Genomic DNA, 22,882 nt, shown 5'->3' on the forward strand with positions numbered 1-22,882 from the left:
GACATTCCCCTGTTGCAGAGATCTATGGGGAGATCTGGAGTTGGGGTGGGTGTGGGAGAGGACGGGTTCCCTTCCCTTTCCCATACTCAGGACAGTGGGTGGTGATTTATTTATCTTTGTGTATCCGTAGCTGACACAGGGCCTGTCACAGTGGATGCTTAACAAATGTTTGTTCAACAAATAAACTCATCCACAAAGAAGTGGTGGAGGGCAAGAGGACCAAGATCTGGATGGAAAGGTTTTTCTGCCATCTGGTGGCTATTCCCAGAACAACACTGTCTTCTCAGGCAGGAGAAGGAAATAGAAAGTTCCTTGGGGGACCTTGACTCTGTGTGCGTGCCTGCGTGTGCGCGCGCGCACGCTGGCGCAGATCAGGCATCATCGTTCCAGCCTAGAGAGGGGTGCATTGGTGGGTGGTCCTTCCTCCACCCCCAGGAGACAACCTCTTGCTTCTTCCAGTGTCTGGCTTCTTAAGGGCAAGGCAAGAAGAAGCCCTTCCCCTACCACCAGCTCCTTAAGTGCTTGATAAATATTTGAGATCGAAATTTGAGAAAATAGGTAATGACAAATCTCGTATTTCTTTTTTATCTTTTATATGAAGAGAGGGGCCACTTCCTCATAGCCTAGGAAAAGGCTTACTCCTGCAAACCCTCCAGTCCCCTGCTGTCCCCTACCTGGCTCTCAGGCCCTCCCAGCCCCCAGCCCTTCCCTGAGCTGGGCCTCCACACACCCCACCCTTACAGAGCTGCAGTAAGGCAGGGCAGGACTCCCTCTGCCCCCAAGGTCCCCTAAGTGGACACGAAACACCATCCTCACATTGGATGGAGCTTCATGTTCTTCAGATGGAACATGTTCTTCAGATGGAACAGAAATCTGGCACCAAGCCGACCCTGAACAATGCAGTCATGCAGTCAAAAACCACTGTATGGTCAGGCCCCGATATAAAATGGCACAGAACGATGCATAGAGTCAGGCTTCCCAACTGCAAATTGAAAGTTCTGCTTTGCCTGACTGGTGGTGACAGCACGGTAGATAGAAAGTCGACCTGGGAAGCTGAGGTATCATGTTTAAAACCCCGATGTCGCCGGCTTGAGTGTGGGCTCACAAGCTTGAGCGCGGGGTAGCTGGCTTGAGCATGGGATCATAGGCATGACCCCATAGTCGCTGACTTGAGCCCAGACATCACTGGCTTGAAGCCCAAGGTTGCTGGCTTAAGCAAAGGGTCACTGGCTCAGCTGGGGTCCCACGTATGAGAAGCTATTAATGAATAACTAAAGTGACGCAACAAAGAGTTGATGCTTCTCATATCTCTCCCTTCCTGTCTCTCTCACATACACACACAAAATAAAGGAGTTCAATAAAGATATTTAAAAAGAAAATTGTCTTGATGTGCTGTTGAATTCATAGATGTGAAACCCGTAGATACAGAGGGCCGATGGTATATTTATTATGAAAAATTCCACATATAAGTGGTGCCATGCAGGTCAAACCCATGTTCTTCAAGGGTCAACTGCATCTTTCGCAGAGAGCTGTTGCGAACACCACAGAAAATCCGATGTGTGGAGTACTTGGAGCCCAATAACGCTTGCTACAAGGACACACACACACACACACACACACACGTCCCTCCTCATCCTCCCCAGCCCCCAGCCAGCAGCCGCACCCCCAGCACCCCATCCCAGGTCTACCCAGCGCTTCCCCACCCCCTCTCCCCAATCCTGAGCAGAGCAGAAAGGCAAGAGGGGGTTGGTAAGAACAGACACTTTATTGTACACCATGGGGGGAGTAGAGAGGAAGGCTGAGCTCCAGGGTGACAATCCCTCGTCCCCTTCCCTGGGCTAAGTGGTCTTGACCGACCCAAGGCTCTGGCCAGCCGTGGGTACAAGGACTTAAATTGTTCTGAACTGGGTCAGAACCTAAAGTGATGCTTGCTGTGTGTACTTGGGTCTGTAGAAAGCCGTGCTGAGGGGGAGGAGAGACCCTGGGCGCCCCTCCCCAGCCTGTCTTTAGGCCGTTTCAGGGCCTCGTGGATGCTCTGGAGTCAGGTGCTTGCCCTCCAGCCTGTTGTCTCTTCTATCCCACCGTGCGGAGTCTCTGGGCGGGGCCATGGCAGGGGCGCAGCTGTGAGGATGGCAGAGGGCAGCCCCTACCCATAATACTGCCAGCCGCTTGCTTGGGGTCCGGGACCACGCAGCTCTGGCCCAGGGCCGCAGGGCCCGTGGCCGGCTGACTCAGGAGGGCCACTCCCGGCGCTGAGAAAGCAACAGTCTCTGCAGATTTATTGCTGAGGGCGAAGCCACCCTAACTGGCATCAACTGGTGTGCCCCACCTGTCCAGCTCCACATGGACCTTGGGCTTCAAGATGCCTCAGTGGAGATGGCTCCCTGAGCAAACAGCTGGTGACTGGGCTGGAGGGCAGGGACGGGGACCCTTTCGGGCGCACCCCTGCCCTGGGGTTCGCTCCCTCTTCTGTGGGCGCTGCGTGGACAGCACCAAAGCCAGTGGGAGGGGGGACCCTGTGCAAGGGTACGGGGCTGCTTCCTCTTCCCGGGGGAAAGCTGGGGCTGGAATCTCCCTGGTCACAGGCCCCGCCCCTCCCCTCCCGGCCCCGCCCCCTTCCGGCGCCCCTGAGGGGTGAGCGGAGGCGGGTGTCCGTCACAGGGCCAGCAGCAGTTCCCTCCGGAGTGCAAGGACCGGCTCAAAGAAACCCAGGACAAAGGCGCCGTGAGACGCCCTCCCGGGAGTCTCACCACCTTAAGAATCCAGGACTTTCCTCAGGATGAAGAGCTTGTGACTCCAGTGGTGGCAGCAAGACGCTGCCCAGAAAATAAATTTGGGTACTCCCGAGAAAGGTCCCCCCTTCCCGGTTTCTAGCAAGCCCAGTGGTGTGAAGGCAATGAGTCACCAGCAAGAAAAGCTGTCTTCCCCACACCAGGGGCTTCCCGCAGGCCCTGCCCTCGGCTTGGCTGAGAGGGGGAGGGGGGACGCTGGGGGAAGGGGAGGGGTGGCGGGAGGGCAGCTGGAGCCCCAGGAACCTGGTGAACACTGGGATTCACAAATCAGCACCCTACACACACCCACACCCACGTATGTGCACACACCACACACGTACACGCACGCACGCGCACCAAGCTCTGGGCCCTACGACTAACACAGCAGACACCGCAAAAGGCTAGGAGCGTGCCCCAGCCCTCGGGGACCAGGCAGACGCCCGGCTCAGAACCCTGTGCAGGCTGGCAGGCTGGGGCCTGGCCTAGCCACAAGCTACAAAATTAAAAATATATCAAATATACAATGAAAATAGATCTGTGCAGCACTGAGGATGAAAATAGTCCTGCAGCCACAGTATAATATTGGGTTTGTCATTTAACGGCATTTACACCCACATGTACAGACTGACTATACAATAGAAATAGAATACACAGAGGAGTATATATAGCTGAGCGTCTCTCCTGGGGCCCTGCTTTTCCTGTTGCTAAATCAGCTGAGACTAGGCATGGGGCCAGGTGGGAGGTGTTGGCAGGTGAGGGGCCTGGGGGGAGGGCGTGCTCCAAAGGCTCCTGTTTCTAGGGAGCTGTGGGTCTCTCTCATCCCTCACACTCAGGAAGGCAGGTGGGGCTGAGGGCAGGAAAGGGAGGCAGTGGGGGAGGAGTGGGTCCCCAGGCAAGGGACTCAGGGGTAAAGGAGGAAACCCTGGGCCTAGTCTGTGCTCATCCCCGAACCCTCAGTGCTGAGGGTAGTCAGTCACAAGTGACTCAGGACCCTCTGCAAGGTGTGCAGACCTAGTCTGTGACCTTTCCCTCCCTGCTCACCACAGCTCTCAGAGGTCTGCTGTCCTAGCCCTCCTGACTGGCTGCCTTCCTTCCTTCCTTTCCTCCTTCCTGCCTGTCTTCCTTCCATCCATCCATCCATTCATCCATCCACCCGTCCATCCATCATCCACTTACCCACCCACTCATCCATCATTTATCCATCCATCCGCCCACCTACCCATCCACCTGTCCGTCCAACCACCCATCCATCCTCCCATTGGTCCATCCACTGCGGTGCACACCGCCTTCCCCTCAGGTTCTAATCCCAGTCAGCACTCTGAAAGTAGCCCTGTTCCAGGGTCGGCCAGAAGGTAAGAGGGGGTTGGTGCTGTGGGGCTGGGCCCCAGGACAGAGACGCAGCCCCTCTTCCCTTTGGCAACCCTCAGTGTCCTCAGCACTGCCCGTGGCCCTGCCTACCATGGGCCAGGTGGCTTGGGAAAGGTTTCCAAAGTGCACAATGTGCACCTAGGTAGCTGTGTTTACACAACAGAGGGTGAGTAGTGGCCCAAAGGGACAGTGAAATTGTCTTTCCCCAGGTGTGAGGGGTATGGGTCCCTGAAACCCAGGACCCCGTTCCAGGGGAGAAGCTGCCAGTAGACAGAAAGCTGGGCCCCAGGTGAGAAGAGGGGGTGTGCTTTGCAATTGTGCTCCAAACCATCCGAATTGTGCTGTGGACACATGTGCTCTGGAAACCTCAAGGAGAAGACAGAGGCCACCACTCTGGGCCCCAGGATGGGGCTGGGCACGTGGAGAGGACAGGGGTTGGCTAATCCCTAATGGAAGCAGGAGGAGTTCAAGCCTAGTCTTCACTCTTCCAGGCAAGATGCAGGAGCACGCCCCACCAACCCAGACAGGGCCTAGGGCGCCGGAGATCACAGCTAGAGCTGGGGGTGGGGGAGCCTCCCACCTCGGTGGCCAGGACACCATCTGCCTCATAATAGAACTCCAGCCCAAGCCAGAGCCCGAGTCCTGGCACAGCTGCCCCATCCCCAGTCCCCAGCCTTAGCTCAGGCAGCCTCTGGGATCCCCTACCCCGCCCGGTGCCTGTCACTCCCCCCCACCACCACCTGGAAGCACAGAGGGACTCCGAGACCTACGAGTGGCAGGTAGCAGGTTAGGGGGAGAGAAGGAGGATGGCGTGACCCCCAGGGGGCCACGTGGAGTCTCCCCTGTGCTGGGAATCAGAACTTCTGGACTGTTTCAGTTATGCGGCTGCTGTTTGGTGAGAAGATCTCAGAGGGTTAGATGGTGTGGCCCCCACTCAGGTTAAGGAGCAGGATTGGCGGGACTGGGGTGGGGGAAGAGGCAGGGCAGATTCCCCCCCCCCCCCCAAGGAGTGGCCAGGCTGGGACGGGCTCTGGCCTGGTGTGAGGGAGAGGCGAGCGGGAGGGTCACAGCTCCGACTCAGGGGTGCTGGCCAGGAGGTAGCCACTCCCATAGCGTCCATTGGGGTCCCTGCTGGGCTCCAGGGGCGACGTGCTGCCAGGCCCCAGGTAGGAGCGGTGAGCGGGCATGGGGGAGGGCGCCTCGCTAGGCACCTTGCTGAGGATGAAGCGGGTCTCGTCATTCTCCTCCAGGTTGGAGATGTCCTTCATCATGCGGCCCTTCTTGTAGGACACGGAGAGGGTGTTGGAGCCGTCGGAGAGCAGATGGAAGTGTCTCAGGACGAACACCACTGGGATGGGCAGGGTGGCCACGACGATGAGGGTGATCAGGATGGCCATGGCCCAGTTAGGGAAATACAGGTAGCGCTCGGCAGCCTAGGGGCGGACAAGGGTGAGGGCTGCTGCCCGACGTGGCCACAGCCCCATCGCTCGGGACCACCCCTTCTTGCCCTCTCCCCACTTCCCTCCCACAGTCCTGGCACCGGTGGAGGAGACGGTCAATAAGGGTTGCTACTTGAGGTAGCCGGTCACCGGCATCCTAGTTTCCGCACTTGGGAAAAAAATGGGTGATTCCACTCCCCAACATGGGGATGAAAACGGGTTAGAAAGACTGGATAAGTGCATTAATCTTTCTGACCCTCGGTTTCCCTATCTGTACAATAGGGAAAATGCCACCTCTCTCTGGGTCGTTATAAAAGGTTACAGGTCAGGTGTGCCATGCCTCGGGCAGGGCCTGGAGCACAGCAGCTGTCCTATAAGGGTTTCTCTATCACCTGTTACATTCAAAGTCTGGGAAGGTGCCCGTGGGGCTCCAGGCTGCCACCCCTCACCTCCTCTTTGATCCAGGCGCTGTAGCCCGGGGGCGTGACCCCGAGCTGGATGATGCTGGCCGTGGTGAGCACAGCCATGCATAGCGGAGACACGAACTTCCACATGTAGAAATAGAAGCGGTAAGGCCGGAAGCCCAGCATCTCCGTCAGCTCCTGCATGAACCTGCCCGGGGCAGCAGAGGGGCCAGGAGTTGGTACCCATGCCGCGCCTGCGCATTCCCTCATAGCCGTCTCCTCCAGGAAGCCTTCACTGATCATTCCATCCCTCCCCAGCTCTTCCATTCTTCGCATTCAGTGCTCCTGGTATATTATCTGTGGCCCAGCTGGCCTCTGGGAAGGCTCTCCTGTCTTGTTCTAACCTCTTCTGACCACATCAAGTCACACCCCACCCAGGGTATGACACAACCCATGGACACAGCCGAGGCTGGCAGATGGCACCAGGTGGCTGTGTACTCTGGGCCACCCTCCCCCCAGTCCCAACTGGCCTAGCTCTAGACTCCCCCCACTGGCAAAGAGGTGGAAGTGCACCTTCCCCAGGGTCCAGAAGGTTTCTAACTAACTACCCCTTTTGTGGGTGGAATTCTGTGGGGCTTGCAGGCTGTGTCAATGAATGGCATTTTTAAAAAAATCATCTTTATCTCAATAACACCTAACTGAAATCTTGCATTTCCTTCTATTATAAATATAAATACAAGCAACCACAGTAGCATTAACAATACCTGGACTCTGCCAGCAACGGATTAAAGCTCAGGTATTACCTCACGTTACAACGGAAGATACCTACAAATACCATTTATGCTCACTGCTACTTCGAAATGACCATTGTTATTAGACCCATAGCTAGATCTTGTAACTTAATGCAGCAAAAATAGAAGTACACACAGACAGATATTCCACCTCAGATTAAACATTATTTTGCTCATTTTCAAAATAACGAATCGCCTGTACAACATTCTATACTTTATCGTATGCATTTAAAAATAATATTCTGTCTTACCACCCGCCCCTCCTACACTCTCCTGGGAAGTGAGGGACTAAGTCAGGGGCGGTGGGAGGGCCTGATTCTAAGACGAGGCCCAGACATCACAGGAGGGCCAGGCTGAGTGGGTTAGTGGAGCCCTGGCCTTGCTGACTGAGTGATAGGGACCTAGTCCTGGGGCATTCTGGCCATACAGATTTTTTTTTTTTTTAAAGTATATTTCTTGATTTTACAGAGGCAGGAGTGAGAAGTATCGACTCATAGTTGTTTCACTTTAGTTGTTCATTGATTGCTTGTCCTATTTGCCTTGACCAGGCAAACCAAGAGTTTCAAACTGGTGATGTTGGTCTTTCAGGTTGACCTTTTAGCTACTGCACCACCACAGGTCAGGCCAGATTGGTTCCTAGATGAGGACTGAGGCCAGCAGCTGACAGTGAGTCTAGGTCTGCCCTGGGCTCAGACCACGAGACCCAATCCTTTCTTATTGCAGGATTCTTACCCATGCAACCCAAAACTCAGGGCCCAAACCACACCCTGCCTCACACCCCTATGTAAATAGCCGTACGGCTGTGGACTTAGGCTGCTGAAGTAGATGAGTGCTTGCAAGGCACGGGCCCCGGTTCACCCACTAGGTGCGTAAGCTTCGCAGAATTCGGAGGGGTTGGTACCTGAGAAAGGTGCTATGATCATTTAAGGCAGTTTAGGGTAATTGCCGGGTCCTGAACCCAGGAGACTCATGTCCTCAGCCTGGCTCTGCCTCTCACCAGCTTGAGCAGTGATGTCCTCTCTGAGTCTCAGTTTCCCTAAATGGTCTGTAAGGTACTTTCGGCTCTGGCATTCTGACTAGGACCCCCTGCCCCATCCACAGCAGCCACGGGAATACAACGCTCTCGGGGGAGTCAAGCTAGGTCAGATCCCCCCTCCTGTCTTCATCCCTCCCCATGGCCCCCTTACTTCTTGGTGCCATAGATCCAGGCCACAGCGATGTTCTCAAGGATGACAATGATGGTGAGTGGCAGGGTGGCCGAGTAGTCATCAAACATGGTGACAAAGTAGTTTCCGGAGCGCTGGACGAACAACAGCCCCACGAAGAATGCAAAGACACAGCAGCCCACTACAGAGAGCCGGGAGGCCGGTGTGGGGGCAGAGGCGCAGGTGGGCGGGGCCCGGGGGTCTTGGGGGCACCCAGGCCTCCCCATCCCACCCCTACCCCCATCGGGCCTACAGCCCACCCTCCAGCAGGCCCAGCCCTGTGGGTCAGGAATGACTCAGTCAGAACCCAGTGTTCCTAAGTCAGAGCCACAACCTCGTCATTGTCCCCAAGGGCAGCCCACAGGCCGGCGGAGGCTGCCAGGAGTTACCTGTGAACATCTCCTTGGGCACCTTGAAGGTGTCGATGATGGGCGTGGTGATGCCTGCCATGGTCCCGATCATGCTGCCCAGGCCCAGGTTGATGAGCATCAGGAAGAACATGACGGACCAGAACGGGGAGGCGGGGAAGTGCGTCATGGCCTCGGTGAAGGCGATGAAGGCCAGGCCCGTGCCCTGCACGGACTGTGAGTGGGGGCGGAGGGTGAGGGCTCCAGCAGGGCCCGTGCCCACCCTTGGAGCCCCTTGCTTCATCATCTCTGAGCGTTAGGGTTAACTATTTCCTCTTTCCTGGGGTTCCCCACCCCGCCTACATCCTGCTGCTTTGGCCAGTGGGTCTCAAATTTGAGTGGACATCAGACTCCATCCCCACAAAGGGAGTAAGTCACCAACCAATTCAGTAGCTCAGCTGTGAGGCCTGGAATCGAAAAGTTGTACAAGGATCCCAAGTTAATTCAGATGAAGAGGCCCACTTTTAGAAACACACCCAGCTCAAGACATGCCTCCTCTAAGCAGTCTTCCCTGATTGCTCCCAGCTCTGAAACCCAGACCTTAATGTAGTGATCTCAGCCGCAGCTGCCCCATGGAATTATAGTGGAACCTTTAAAAACACCAATGCCTGGGTCTCACCCCAGGGACAAGTAATTGATTGGTCTGGAGGTAAAGCTGGGTATTGGGATTTCATAGGCTTCTAGGCGACTCTGATGGGAAGCCAATGCTTGGGCCCCTGCTCATGGGTCAACTGACCACAGGCTGCTCACTGACATCACTTCTGCACTGTCCTGTAACATATGGTGACTATAGGGAGTACCTCTCTAATTGTGTGAGTGTGTAATTCTTGTCATTTGGATGTTATCAAGATTGTAGCATATAAAAAAATGCTATGATCTTAGTTTTATGGGAGGACCGGGCCGCGCCCATGAGAATGGGGCAGGGTCTTATGGGAGAGGGAGGTCTCTGATGCTGCCAGTCACCTGGGGGAGAAACAGGGCAGGGGTCCCCAGACAGGGCCCTTTTGCTCCTGCTCACATGGGAACAGATCAGGGGGTTCGGGTCAGGGTTCCCTCGGCGTTGGGATGGTGACTGGAAAAGGCAGCTGACTTAACGTGGCATTCAGACATGTCACAGGGGGTGTCACCTTCCCTGGCCCCCTGGAGCAGCGCAGTGCTGGCTCAGGGGGAAGGGAGCCGGCTCTGCCCTCCGAGAGCCTTGGCATCAGCTGGGACCCAAAGCCCTCTCTCCTGTTCCCCCTCTAACAGGACAGTCTTTTGTGAAAGTCTGAAGCTATACAAATAGGAATAGAGCAAGGTATCCAAACTTGGGCCTGGACACTAACGAGGGGGTGGTCTCCCCCTGCCCTCCTCCAGGGGCTGAGGGTCCTTGTGGCCCTGAGAGTGGAGTGGGCCATGGGGACAGCTGGGGGAGGTGGCAGAAGCATCGAGGGCTGACTCAGAGACTGGGGACCCGTTCCCCTACCTACTAGCTATGAGACCCTGACCCAGCTGCCAACTTACAGGCTACTCACCTCACCTGTAAAATTGGAACAATATTAACACTCAACTCAGGGCACTGTCACGAGGGACAAAGGGGACAGGCAGCAAAGGGCAGTGGCTAATGTAAACAGTTATTGTCTGTGTGCTGGGTATAGGCACTGTCCTGAGTGGATGACAGGTGACAGTGACTGGCACGCAGGAAGCCCATTCAATAAACCTGAAGGTCGTCCCTTACACTCCCTATGATTTCTGTGACATGGGTATTAACCTCGTCCTCTCAGCAAGACTCAACCTACCCCAGGGCAGGGGTGTGGGCTGAAGCCTTTTGTCTCTCCCTCCTTGCTTATCAAGTAGATGAATGAGTCCCTGGTGGCTTTCTGGAACCTGCACCCAAGCCCCAGCACCCATGGCCTGTCTGCCTCCGGCCCATCCTGGGAAGGGCCGCCTGCCCACCTTGTTCAGCTCGTCCTCCAGCAGGCAGGGGTCGAGGCCCAGGGCTGAGAAGTGGTCCTCCTTCACCGTCTTGATGACCTTGTACATCTCCGCGTAGTCCTTGGTGGTCAGGTGGGAGAAATTGACGTGGGGAGGGATGAGGTCTCGGCTCAGGACGTTGGAGTGGAGGTAGCCCAAGATTTTCTCAGCATTCCTGCAGCATAAAGGGGCAAGGACCAGGTAAAAAGGCAGAGGTGAGCATGATCCTGGGGGCACCTCCCAGGCACCCAGCATCAACAGAGACATCTGTGAGTCTGTCCTTGGGGTCCAGGACTCGGGATAGAGCTCCTCTGATTCCATCCTCCAGCCCAGGAAGAGAGGGACTCCCCCCACCCACAGTCCCCCCTGCCCCTCCTGGGTAGGGTGGACAGGGAGGGGCAAGGACAGAAGGAGAGAGGCCACCTACTCGACCACACATTTTTCATTCATGATGTTGGCCTTGAAGCCCAGCACAGCAAACACCACGAGGGTGGCCAGCACCGAGGTGAAGAAGTTGATCAAGGACACCAGGGCAGCATCGAAGTGGCAGTTGTTGTCCTGCTTGTTGTAGCTGGAGAAAGCGATGACACCCCCGAAGCCCAGCCCCAGGGCGAAGAAGACCTGCGTGGCCGCCTCCCGCCACACCTGCGGGTCCAGCATCTTGTCCAGCTACGCGGGAGGGGACCGTGGCAGGGAAAAGATCAGAGACACACAGTCATCGTTTCAGCCAAGTGCAGTGCAGTTCCCACCACACTCCCCTTCTTCAGCCTCCAACAGAGAACACCAGGGTCTCCCTGAGACTTCTTCCACCTCAAACCATAAAAAAAGACACCAACGTCTTCCTCCCACCCACTCGCTCTCCCTTCTATCAGAAATAAAAGACCTGACACGTTCATTCATTCCATCTACACGCTCCAGCTCACAGAGGAACCCACCTCGCCCCGCCCACCCCAAAGCACAGAACCCGGACACCCCCTGGCGGGGGGAAGCCTTGCCATCCCCCTATCTGCTCTCAGACCGGACAGGAACTGAAACACAACAGCATCTAGCCGGCTCAGGGCAGTTTCCAAAGTGTTTCACATCTGGTCTCCTTTCATTGTTTGTCACTCACGGTGCGGTCCATGACTTGGACCCAGCACAGGGCTTTCGAGACAGGCAGACCCCCCACTCTAAATCTGAAGCCCATTGTTAATTAACTGAGAAGACTTAGGCAAATGGTAGTGTCTGGGTTTTTTTATTTTTTATTTTTTTAAATTTATTTTATTATTATTATTTTTGTATTTTTCTGAAGCTGGAAACCGGGAGGCAGTCAGACAGACTCCTGCATGCACCCAACCGGGATCCACCCGGCACGCCCACCAGGGAGCGATGCTCTGCCCATCTGGGGCATTGCTCTGTTGCAAGCAGAGCCATTCTAGCGCCTGAGGCAGAGGCCACAGAGCCATCCTCAGCGCCCGGGCCAACTTTGCTCCAGTGGAGCCTCGGCTGCGGGAGGGGAAGAGAGAGACAGAGAGGAAGGAGAGGAGGAGAGGTGGAGAAGCAGATGGGCACTTCTCCTGTGTGCCCTGGCCGGGAATCGAACCTGGGACTCCTGCACGCCAGGCCGACGCTCTACCACTGAGCCAACTGGCCAGGGCTGTAGTGTCTGTTTTATGAGCCTCAGTTTTCTCATCTGAAAAGAGGGATTGTGAGTGTCAAACGTATACAGTCGCCCTCGCCATATCGCAGTTCACTTTCCGTGGTCTCACTGTATCGCAGATCTTTAAATTGTATATATCTAATTTTGCATCGCGGATTTTTTTTTTTGCTATAACGTGGGATTTTGCGGTATATAGGTATTTTTAGATATTTATTATTTTAATTATTTTTGCAGTAAAATAAGCATTTTCTAGCCTAAAAAATTGAAAACAATATAAAAATTAATTAAAACATATTAAAAGAATATTAAGTCTCAATAATAAAATATGTAGCATACAGCAGATGAGTAGACAAAGACTCAGACGTATGGAAAACGCATAGGAAGCGTTTATAAGAGCGTGGGAAAGGTTAATAACAGTGTGGGAAAGGTTTATAAGAGTGTGGGAAAGGTTTATAAGAGTGTGGGGAGGGTTCACGAAGCCTTAAAAAATATATATAAATAATAAAATAAATATAAGGTCACTACTTCGCGGATTTTCACCTATCATGGGGGGTTCTAGAACCCAACCCCGCAATAGACGGGGGGGGGGGCACTAAAGTCACCAGTCATGTCTGGCGCATAGCAGCATTTAATCCGGGAAAAACGCTGCTGACCTTATCAGGGATTATTACTCACATTTTGAAAGAGTCAAGCGAAGCCCAAAGGTGAAATGATTTGCTCAGAGTCATGGAGCTCGCTAGTCGGGCCAGAGGAGTTTCTAGAATACAGATCATCTGGTGCTAGGCCATGGTGCCCTCCTTAACACCATCTCCTGACTCGGTTGGCCTGTAAAGCAGGAGGTGGTCACCTGCTAGGGTCCAGGTGTGCTGGGAGGGAAGGGCCGGACGCTCAGACAGGTGAAAGCGGTTTCAAATGGTCACAGCGGAACAGGGAGAGCGAGACCACCAGAGAAACGGAGCGGGTCCTCATATTCTGAAAGTAACACAGGCCCCCATTTTCTCATCGACACGCCCCAGGGCCGGGCTGGTTGTGGAAAGCAGACTTTTGTTTCCAATTTTATTATAGAAAGGTAACGTATGATGCATGAACCACAGAGTTACGGAGCGCCCCAGGCGGGGTCTGAGACTAACCTGTAACATTTGAATTTCTGCCGCAGAATATGAATATTCACAGCAAGTGAATCAATAAAGACTAGAAATAGCCTCACATCTGTTCAGGTCATTTTGCCATGAAATGAGTTCCAGAGAAAAAAGAAATTAACACTTGTTTTTCAGGGCTATTTGGACTTGGTCATTATGAATAAGGAACTGGGGGCCTATACATGCTCCTAATAGAAATCTGAAGATCATTAAGAAAAAAAACACAGTAGTTCCCTCTTTTTTACCTGCGTTTTTTTTTCCCCATGGTTTTAGTTACCTATGGCCAACTGCGGTCCGAAACTATTAACTGGAAAAGTCACTGATGTAATAGATGTCAATCATGGCCATTCTACCAGTCTGAAAGCTGGACCTAGTGGGAGGGCTCTGGGTAGTTTGGTGAGTTTTAACTATAAAGAAGCAAAAGATTTTGTAACAGAGCACAGGCGGAGATGGACATAGCTCTGGTCACGTCATTTGCATGTTTAAAAGTCTTTGTTGGGTCCCCACTGTCAGCCGGAAAATCTCTTCCCGCTTTGTTCTGAACATGCTGACTGCAGTGAACTTACTACACTTTAAAAGCACCTGATCTCCCACCTGTGGTTCTTGCCCAGGCTAGTCCTTCTGCCTGGAATATCCTCCCTCCTACTCACTTTCTGGTAAACTCCTATTTATATCTCAAAACTCAGCACAAATATACCGCCTCCTCTTTTTTTTTTTTTTTTTTTGTTTTTTGGGTTTTTTTCTGAAGCTGGAAACGGGGAGAGACAGTCAGACAGACTCCCGCATGCGCCCGACCGGGATCCACCTGGCATGCCCACCAGGGGCTACGCTCTGCCCACCAGGGGGTGATGCTCTGCCCCTCTGGGGCGTTGCTCTGCCGAGACCAGAGCCACTCTAGCGCCTGGGGCAGAGGCCAAGGAACCATCCCCAGCGCCCGGGCCATCTTTGCTCCAATGGAGCCTTGGCTGCGGGAGGGGAAGAGAGAGACAAAGAGGAAGGAGGTGGGGGGTGTGGAGAAGCAAATGGGCGCTTCTCCTATGTGCCCTGGCCGGGAATCGAACCCGGGTCCCCCACACGCCTGGCCGACGCTCTACCGCTGAGCCAACCGGCCAGGGCCTATCACCTCCTCTTTGTAGCATTCCCTGACTGCCTCTAGCAGAGCTAGTCAAGGTCCTGGGCTCTCACAGCTCTTGTCAATACAGCTCTTTAAACACTTTGTGCTTCTTAGGGATGGAGCCCACCTGCCGTCATCTTTCTATGAGCAGCACTTGGGACCCGGAAGAGAAGGAAAGAGTGAGGTGGGGGGGACGACAAAAGAGACAGACAGGCAAAGGCTGACCTGTTTTAAGGTGAGCTGACTCAGGCACCGTCAGTACTGAACGCCTGTTTTCCCTGAACTTAAAGGGGCTCTTTCAGGGTTTCAGGGGGTGGTGGTGCATGTTCTCACCATGGTCCTGATCACAGTGTCAACAAAGAAGGAGCCCATGGCCCGGCCACAGGAAGCTCAGCATCCTTTCGAGATGTCAGAATGTGACTGCAGGAGGAGAGGCAGGAAACCAAAGACAAGGCTCACCCTTCTCGGGGCGCCCCCCCAAACCGGGTGATGGCTTCCTGTCATTTCCTTGGCACAATGGCTGAGTCACTTCCTCACGCAGGGATGAGGTGTTTTATGGAGTCTAACTCGGCGGCGTGAAGATGTTTTCTGAATCCAGGAGCAGCTGCGGAGCGCCCAGCCTGAGCAGCTTTGTGACAGGCACAAGCCCTTGCTCCCTGGCACTGCCCAGCACCTGCCCGTGTGAGAGCCAGATGGGACCACGAGACACCAGGTGGCACTGGAGTGCCAGGTTCCCACTGCCTAAGAGCAGTGACACCTTCACGAGGGACAAGAGTAATAATAGCTAATGCTCACAGTGTGCAGCGTGCAGTCCTGCACGCCCTCCTGACATCTGCGACGGGGCCACCATGCTTCACGCCATATTGCAGCTGGGGAAACTGAGGCCCCAAGAGGCCAAGGAACCTGTCCTCTGACTGCTGAGAGATGGGCTGGGATTGGGGCCCATTCACCCGGCTGCAGAGCTCACCGTCTGGGGACAAGGCTAGGCCACCCGATCATCCTACTCCGAAGCCTTGCTTTAGCTGCGTGAGCCGAGTGCCACCACTGACCTCCACCCCTGGGCCTTCAGGACTTGCACGGACCCCACTTCTCTTCCCTAAGGATTAACAGACCCTTGACCCAGTGGCCAGCTTGGCTCACTGGTCAGAACTGCTCCCTTGTCTAGGGCCCAGAGGCGGCAGTGCCCGAGGCTCAGCTGGTACCGGCCCCAGCCCGGAAGACAGCTGTGGCTTCTTCCTCGTGACTGCTTGTAAGTAATGCAGTCATGTGGCTTAAAGCTCAAAAGGCGGAAGAGGGTCCACAGTCAGGTCCTTTTGCTCACCTCTGTGTCCCGCTCCGCTCCACTCCCCTTCCCTGGACATAACCATGGCATCAGTTCCTGTGTGCCTTTCAGGGGATATTTAATGCACACATCAGCCATTATACATACATATACACGCACGTATCTGTGCACACACCTGTGTGTGTATATTCCTCCCCCTTTTTCCCTTACTGTCCACACCAGAGACGTCCACGGAGCTCTCCCCCCTCCTGAGCCTCTGGCCTCGACGCTTCCTCAGTGCACGGAGCTGGGAACGCAGAGTTCCGGGGCTCCTGCCAAGCTGCCTACTCGCCCCTCCCCGGCTTGTCCCCATGGGCTGCCTCAGGGACCACCAGGCAGGCCCCTCAGTCCCTGTGCCCCATGTACCTCGGCTGCTGCGAGATGTCCATGACTCCAGGGTCACCCTTCTCCACCTGGACTGCACCCAGATGACTGGTCCCCTGCTCTGACTCAAGCCTTCACTTCTGCCAAACTGCTGGCAGTTGTCACCCAGCACCTGGGACTCAGCCTGACGCCAGCGACGTCCCCCACCTCTACACCCTTCTCTGGAGGTGAGATTCCTCACCTCCTTGCTCACTTCGGGGTCCCGCCTGCCTGGCTGCCGTCAGAATAACCTGGCGAGCGCGGCAGAGCCTGGGCACTGCCCGGACCCCACCCTCAGGGGTCCATTAATTAGTCCGCTCGCTGGACTGGGACTGGGGGGGGTAAGAGGGGCTGAGGGCTGGCGTTTCTGCCCTGTGGCTACAGCTCCCAGGCAACCTGCCGCAGGGGGAAGGGCTGAGCACACCCGGTGCCACCCTGAGCCCTGGGGTGTCCCTTTCCGGCACACCCTTGGGACATTGGGGCCTGGAGGTGGCCAGGGTGCTGCCGCCTCTCCCGGTCACTACGCGGCATCCCACTGCGCACCGCCTCCTCCCTTCTCAGGACAGCCCCTGCCGTCATCCCCGCGACTTCAGTATTGACACCCGTGTCCCTTTCACCAGGCTGCCTCTGGTCCCGTCACCGCCGCCCTTACCCCGAGCTTGCCCTTCCCCCACTCCTCTGGTCACACCACACCCTCCATCATACTATCTGAGCTCCGGCTCCAGCTCCAGCTCCAGCTCCAGCTCCAGCTCCGGTGTTAAGGACCGCACACTCCGCAGCACTCCGTCTTTCCAGCCCACTTCCTCTGGCATCTTGACTCCAGACAGTCTTCAGCCCCACTGGGACCTACCTCTCCTTCCCCGCCGCTCACCGTTCGTGTCCTCCGCTCCCTTCCTGACCGGCTTAGTCGGATGGTCCACCCTTTCAGTCTCTCCGTTGTCACCACGTGACCAGCTCCTCACCCTGGTGCCGTCCAACCCTCCCCCTACTCAGGGCTTGCCCCGAGTAGCTGGAGAAACCATGGGGCCCTGGTCAGGTGGGACCATGGACAAGTGACTGTACCCTCTCTGTCCTTCAGTTTCCCACGTGCAAAATGGTCCTAGTAATGCCCACGTCGAGGGTCGGTATGAACCTAAGTGAGCGAATAGACGGAAGGTGCTTGTTACAGGGCCCCGCACATAGTGAGCACCGTCCATTGTACAACACGTGATCATTCCAGGCACCAGGCTGGCCCACGTCACCGCATACTCCCAACCCCTAACCTTCAGGAGTCCTGTGTGCCGCACGCACTGCCCCCCTTGCACAATTACTTCACGCTCACTTCTACGTCTCGGAGAAAAACGGCCCCACCAGGAGAGAACGCCCGCAGTGAGCACTTCCACACTACGGCGCCAGCTGCCCGCGTCTCAGCCCACAGGACGGCCCGTCCCCCTGCTCCTGTGGGGACAGTGTGTGCTCCCCACTAGATCAACTCCTCCACTCGGGCACTGGGTCCCCTCTCTCCTGCTTATTCAAGGACACTGGTTGCCTTCTCTCTGACAACATCAATTTCCCCCTTAGCTGGATTTTTTTTAAAGTGTATGATTCCATGGTCTCAGTAGAGCAGAGGACTGTGACTGGTGAGCTATTTGGACTTCATCCACAGTTTCCTGCACAGCTCCTGACACCCTGCGGAATTCCTAAGTGTGGAGAATGATAAAGGTGCCCTTTTGTTAGGTGAGTGAGGTGGCTTGTGGGAGCACGTAAGGGTGGGGGCTGCTTGCCAGGAGAACCAACTCTGGGATCAGAGGTTTGGAACTTTCAGTCCCCCGCCACCTCCCGGGGAGGGGAGAGGGCTAGAGCTTGAGTCAATTCTCCATGGCCAGTGGTTTCATCCCTCTTGTCTATATTATGAATCTGCTGTAAAAACCAAAGGGGACAGGTCCCGAAAACGTCCAGGCTGGGGACCACGTGGAGGTGAGGAGAGTCGCTCACCTGCAGGGCAAGGAAGCCCCGCCCCCTCTCCCCCCTGCCTTGTCCCATGCAGCCCTTCTGTCCGGCTATTCCTGAGAGATATCCTTTTATAGTATACCAGTGATCTAGTAAGTAACATGCCTCTCTGAGTTCTGGGAGCCCTTCTAGGAAATTAATCAAACCCAAGAAGGGGGTCGTGGGAAACCTCTTATTCATAGCTGGGATAGGTCAGAAGTACAGATAACCTCAGCTTGTGACTGGCGTCTGAGAGGGGAGGGGCAGTTTTGTAGGACTGAACCCTTAACCTGTAAAATTTGATGCTATCTCTGGGTAGTTTCAGAATTGAGTTGAATTCTTGAACACCCAGCTGGTGTTCTGGGAATTGCTTGTTGAAAGTGTGGGAAGACCTCCATCCACCACCACCCCCATTGGAAACTGAGTCTCAACACACAATTTAACAGCCATGACCACCATCTTTTAGAGAATCTTCATCACCCCGAAAAGAAAGGACATACCCATTAACAGTCACACTAGATTTCTCCCCAACATCCCCCAGTCCTGAGCATCCTCTAACCTGCTTTCTGTTTCTATAGATTTGCCTAGTCTGGGCGTTTGTGTAAATGGAATCATACAACATGGGGTCTTTTGAGACTGGCTTCTTTCGCTCACCCATCTGTAGCATGGCTCAGTACCTCATTCCTCTTTATGGCTGCCTAATAATTCCACTGGATGGATATACTATCCTCTATTTCTCCACTCATCTGTTGATGGGCATTTGAGCTGCTCCCACTTTTTGGCTCTTGCGAACAATGCTGCCATGAACACTTGCGTACAAGTGTTTGTGTGGACATGTGTTTTCAGTTCTCTCGGGTAGGCGCCCAGGGGTGGGACTGCTGGGTCATATGCTAACTCTAACCTTTTGAGGAACTTCCAGACTGTTTTTCCAAAGCAGCTGCACTGTTTCACATTCTCACCAGCCATGGGTAATCGGTTATTTTTATCATCCTATAAAATTCTGAATAATACCTTTGATCCCATGGCCCTGTCCAGTTAACGCCCCATTTCTCAATGTCTCTGCCTCCCTCCTTTACAGCAAAACTCCTGAAAATAAGTGGTTTATATTACAGGCCTCCAATTTCTCACCTCCATTTTTTCTTTGAACGCATTACTAGGAGATTGTCCCCAGCACTCCAACAAAACAGCTCTGGTCACGATCACCAGGGACCCCTCTGTTGCCAAGCGCATCAGCCATTTCTCAATCCTCATTACCCAGTTTCCTGGCAGCTTTGGATGTGGCTGACCATTCCCTCCTTCTTAAAGCACCTTCTCCACTTTGTCTGGGGGATGGACGTCTCCTTCCTCCTCCCCCTCCTCCCTCATTGGCTTTCTCTCCCCCAACCTCTAAACTCTGGGACTCCAGTGCTCAGCACTCAGACCTCGTCTCTGTCTACCTTCCCTCTCAGGGTGGCTGGAACCAGTCCATGGCTTTAAATTCTTGGACCCCCAAATTTATACTTCCACCCAACCTCCAGACTCGCCTATCCAACCACCCACTCAACATCTCCACCTGGGTGTCTACTAGACATGTAGATCTGTCGCATTCAGAACGGCACTCTCGGTGTTCCCTGCCAAACCTGCTGCTCCCACCATCCTCCCCAGATCCGTTGATGTTAACTCCATCCCTCTACTTGCTCGGGAAAAAGGTCTTGGAGTCATCCTTAAGCCCTCTCTCCCACACCTCACATCCAACACAACAGCAAATTCGGTTGACTTTTCTTCCTCCCTACATCCTCTCTGACCACTTCTCATCATTCCCATCGCCATTACCTGGGCTCCAATCACAGGCACCTCTCACCTGAAATGAATTCTATGTAGCACTTGGGTGCAGCCTCCTAGTGGGTCTCCCTGTCCTGCCCTTGACCCCTCAGATTCTTAATGGCAGCCGAAGTGATCCTTCGAAGATGAAGTCAGATCATGTTGCTCTTCTACTCAGAACTCTCCAATGGCTTCCCTTTCACCCAGAATAAACACCAAAGCCCTTCCCTGGCCTGTAAGACCCTCATGATGTGGCTTCCCACTGGCCCTTGACCACATGTCTTACTGCTCCCCCTGCCCGCTCTGGCAACACTAGCCTCCCTGGATGTACCAGACACGTCCGATCTCAAGGCCTCTGGCTGACTGTTCTGTTTGCAATGATGCAATGCGCTACCCCCAAACATCCACAGGGCCTGCTCCCTCACCTCTCTCGGGTCTTCACTCAATGTCATCTTCTGAGCAAGGCCTTCCTTGAGCACACTCTCTAAAGCAACCTTTCCCCCAATGCCCCTAACCCTCTTTCTCTGCTTTATTCTTCTCCTCACCAACACCACCCAACATTTCCTCCATCTTACGCTGTCTCCCTCCACCAACACGCGAGGAAGTCTGTCTGCTTTGCTCACTGCTGGGTCCCAGGACCCACAGCAGTGCCCAGAATATAACAGGCATTCAGCAAACCTTTGCTGAATGAAAAAAATAAGTGAACAAAAGTCATGTGGGTTGTTTTCAATCTTTTGCTACTAAAACACAATGCTGTGACGACCAATACTGTGCGCAGATCACTCTGCTCGTGGATGAGCACATCTGCGGGACAAATACCGGGAAGTGAAATCGCTGGGCCGAAGGACAGGAGCACTCGTACTTGTGATAAACATCTCCTTGAAGTTTTGAGGGTTAAAAAATCTACCATAATCCATCACTGTAAGTTGCTGAGCAAGTCATATGCTTAATTGCATGGCACCCCACACTGACTTGGGTTTTTCACTGGATGGGAAGAAAGTCATCAGGAGAGAAGGGGCCTTAAGAATTCCAAAAAGTTCATTAGCCATTAACATGAGATAGTGTCCCAGCAAAAGTGCTACTACTGGTCATCATGGTATTCGCCACCCTCAGTCACTGCGTGGAGTCATGGACCGAAAGTGCAGGTCTTAGCAGAGGTCTCCAAACTTTTTACACAGGGGGCCAGTTCACTGTCCCTCAGACCATTGGAGGGCTGCCAAATACAGTGGTCCTCTCACTGACCACCAATGAAAGAGGTGCCCCTTCCAGAAGTGCAGTGGGGGCTGGATAAATGGCCTCAGGGGGCCGTAGTTTGGGGACGCCTGTCCTACAGCGTGGGTCATCTCTTGTTGCTGGGATACTTGAGAGGAGGGAGCACCGTCCAGGTCATTCAGGGTCTCCATGGAGACACCCTGCTGCTTTCAGGATTCTGAGATGTCCTGGCCCAAAGTCTTGGACTCTGCCATGGCTGCCAAGTGGCAGGACCCCTGTCGTTGATACTGTGGTCAGTCTGATTGGGGCAGCGCACACGCAGCCTGTGCAACCGCGACCCTGACCCTGTAGCACCCTTCCCGGCGAGAACTCGCCTGTGAGCGTCCTCACATCTCACCCTCACACTCACCTATGCTGAAACAGTCCCAGCTCCGCAACAGTCGTCGGCCGTGACTGGGCTGTCAGACGACTGTTTCCGGGAGCGGGTCTTTCTGCAATTGACTTGGAAGGATTTGTACATAGTAACCTCACCGCAGCCATGACCACTGGCCTCGCCTGCCTCACAGTGGCACAGGCTGTGAAGGGGATCCTTGCTGGAGGAGTTTGACCTCTGAGGCCCTCAGCCCCCCTTTCCTTACTCACACATCCCTCCAGGGTCAAGGGCAGGAGCCGGCCCATAGAACTGTTGCTCAGTGGGCAAGGTCTCAACATGGGCCCCACAGACTGCAGCCGGACTGAAAGTCACAGAGCTACGTGGGCCAGGGGCCACACCTGCTGGTTCTTGGTGGCCTGGTTCCTCTACAGCCTCGTGGATTTATTTCTTTTTTTTTTTTTTTTTTTTTTTGTTTTTTTTTTTTGTTTTGTTTTTTTTTACAGAGGCAGAGATAGACAGGGACAGACAGACAGGAACAGAGAGAGATGAGAAGCATCAATCATCAGTTTCTCTTTGCGAGTTGCAACTTCTTAGTTGTTCATTGATTGCTTTCTCACATGTGCCTTGACCATGGGCCTTCAGCAGACCAAGTAACCCCCTGCTGGAGCCAGGGACCTTGGGTCCAAACTGGTGAGCTCTTTGCTCAAGCCAGATGAGCCCGCACTCAAGCTGGCAACCTCGGGGTCTCGAACCTGGGTCCTTCCGCATCCCAGTCCGACGCTCTATCCACTGCGCCACCACCTGGTCAGGCGGATTTATTTCTTTATACTTCACCTTGTGAAGACTCTGGCCTCTGCAGATGCTAACATGGGATGACATGGTTCTCAGAACATCCAGGAAAGGGTTTTGGAAAGGAGGGTCCCTGTCGTTCAAAGTGCACATCAACCATTTTGCACCCATTTGATTGACAATAGTTGAAGATAAACAAATGTGCAGCAACTGGGCCTCTCCTATACAACTGGTGGGAGTTAATAGACGCAACCACTTTGGAGAGCAATTTGGCCAACATCTAGTAAAACTGAAGATACGCATACGCTTTGGGACAGCAATTCCACTCCTAAACACATACACTCCAGAGAGACTTGTGCACATGAAGGCCTGTGTAATGATGTTTATCGTAGCATTAACAATGATGAACACTGGAAAAAACTTAAAATGATCAGCAACTGGGGAATGCATAAATCAACTGCAGTTTAGTGCTACTGTGGAATACCATATGCAGCAGCGATAATAGATGCACTCGAGTTATGCATATCACAATAGCTAAATATCAAAAAACAGTGTTGAGCAAAAATAAAAGCAAGTTGTTCTAGCTTGCATATATGATGCTATTCCTGTAAAGTTTAAAAGTATGCACAAATGTCTATATGCTATTTATGGATATACATATATCTATTACAAAAAAAAATTTTTAATGTGTTAGCAGGATAAATCCCAAATTCAGGATAGTGCTTATCTTTGAGGAGAGAGAATGGGATCAGGTTGGGCTATAATGATATGACATCTGTAATATTTTCTTTCTTAAGAATATTTTCTTTCTTAACTGGCCCTGAGC

The 22,882-nt window shown here is 53.8% G+C and overlaps 1 protein-coding gene across 1 annotated transcript in view; it reads right to left on the bottom strand.

Annotated features, from left to right (window-relative positions):
* Positions 1–1,745: 1,745 nt before the first annotated feature.
* Positions 1,746–22,882, bottom strand: part of SLC6A17 (solute carrier family 6 member 17) — a 46,560-nt gene continuing 25,423 nt past the window's right edge. The window contains exons 7-12 of the mRNA XM_066246890.1: positions 10,766–11,007; positions 10,321–10,513; positions 8,368–8,560; positions 7,961–8,120; positions 6,028–6,190; positions 1,746–5,572 (exon numbers count right to left, since the gene is read on the bottom strand). Of these exons, the coding sequence (XP_066102987.1) occupies positions 5,204–5,572; positions 6,028–6,190; positions 7,961–8,120; positions 8,368–8,560; positions 10,321–10,513; positions 10,766–11,007 (1,320 nt within the window). The 3' untranslated portion in view covers positions 1,746–5,203. The remainder of the gene's footprint in view (positions 5,573–6,027; positions 6,191–7,960; positions 8,121–8,367; positions 8,561–10,320; positions 10,514–10,765; positions 11,008–22,882) is intronic.

Source organism: Saccopteryx bilineata, chromosome 11 (assembly GCF_036850765.1).
Source record: "Saccopteryx bilineata isolate mSacBil1 chromosome 11, mSacBil1_pri_phased_curated, whole genome shotgun sequence".
Classification (NCBI taxonomy): domain Eukaryota; kingdom Metazoa; phylum Chordata; class Mammalia; order Chiroptera; family Emballonuridae; genus Saccopteryx; species Saccopteryx bilineata.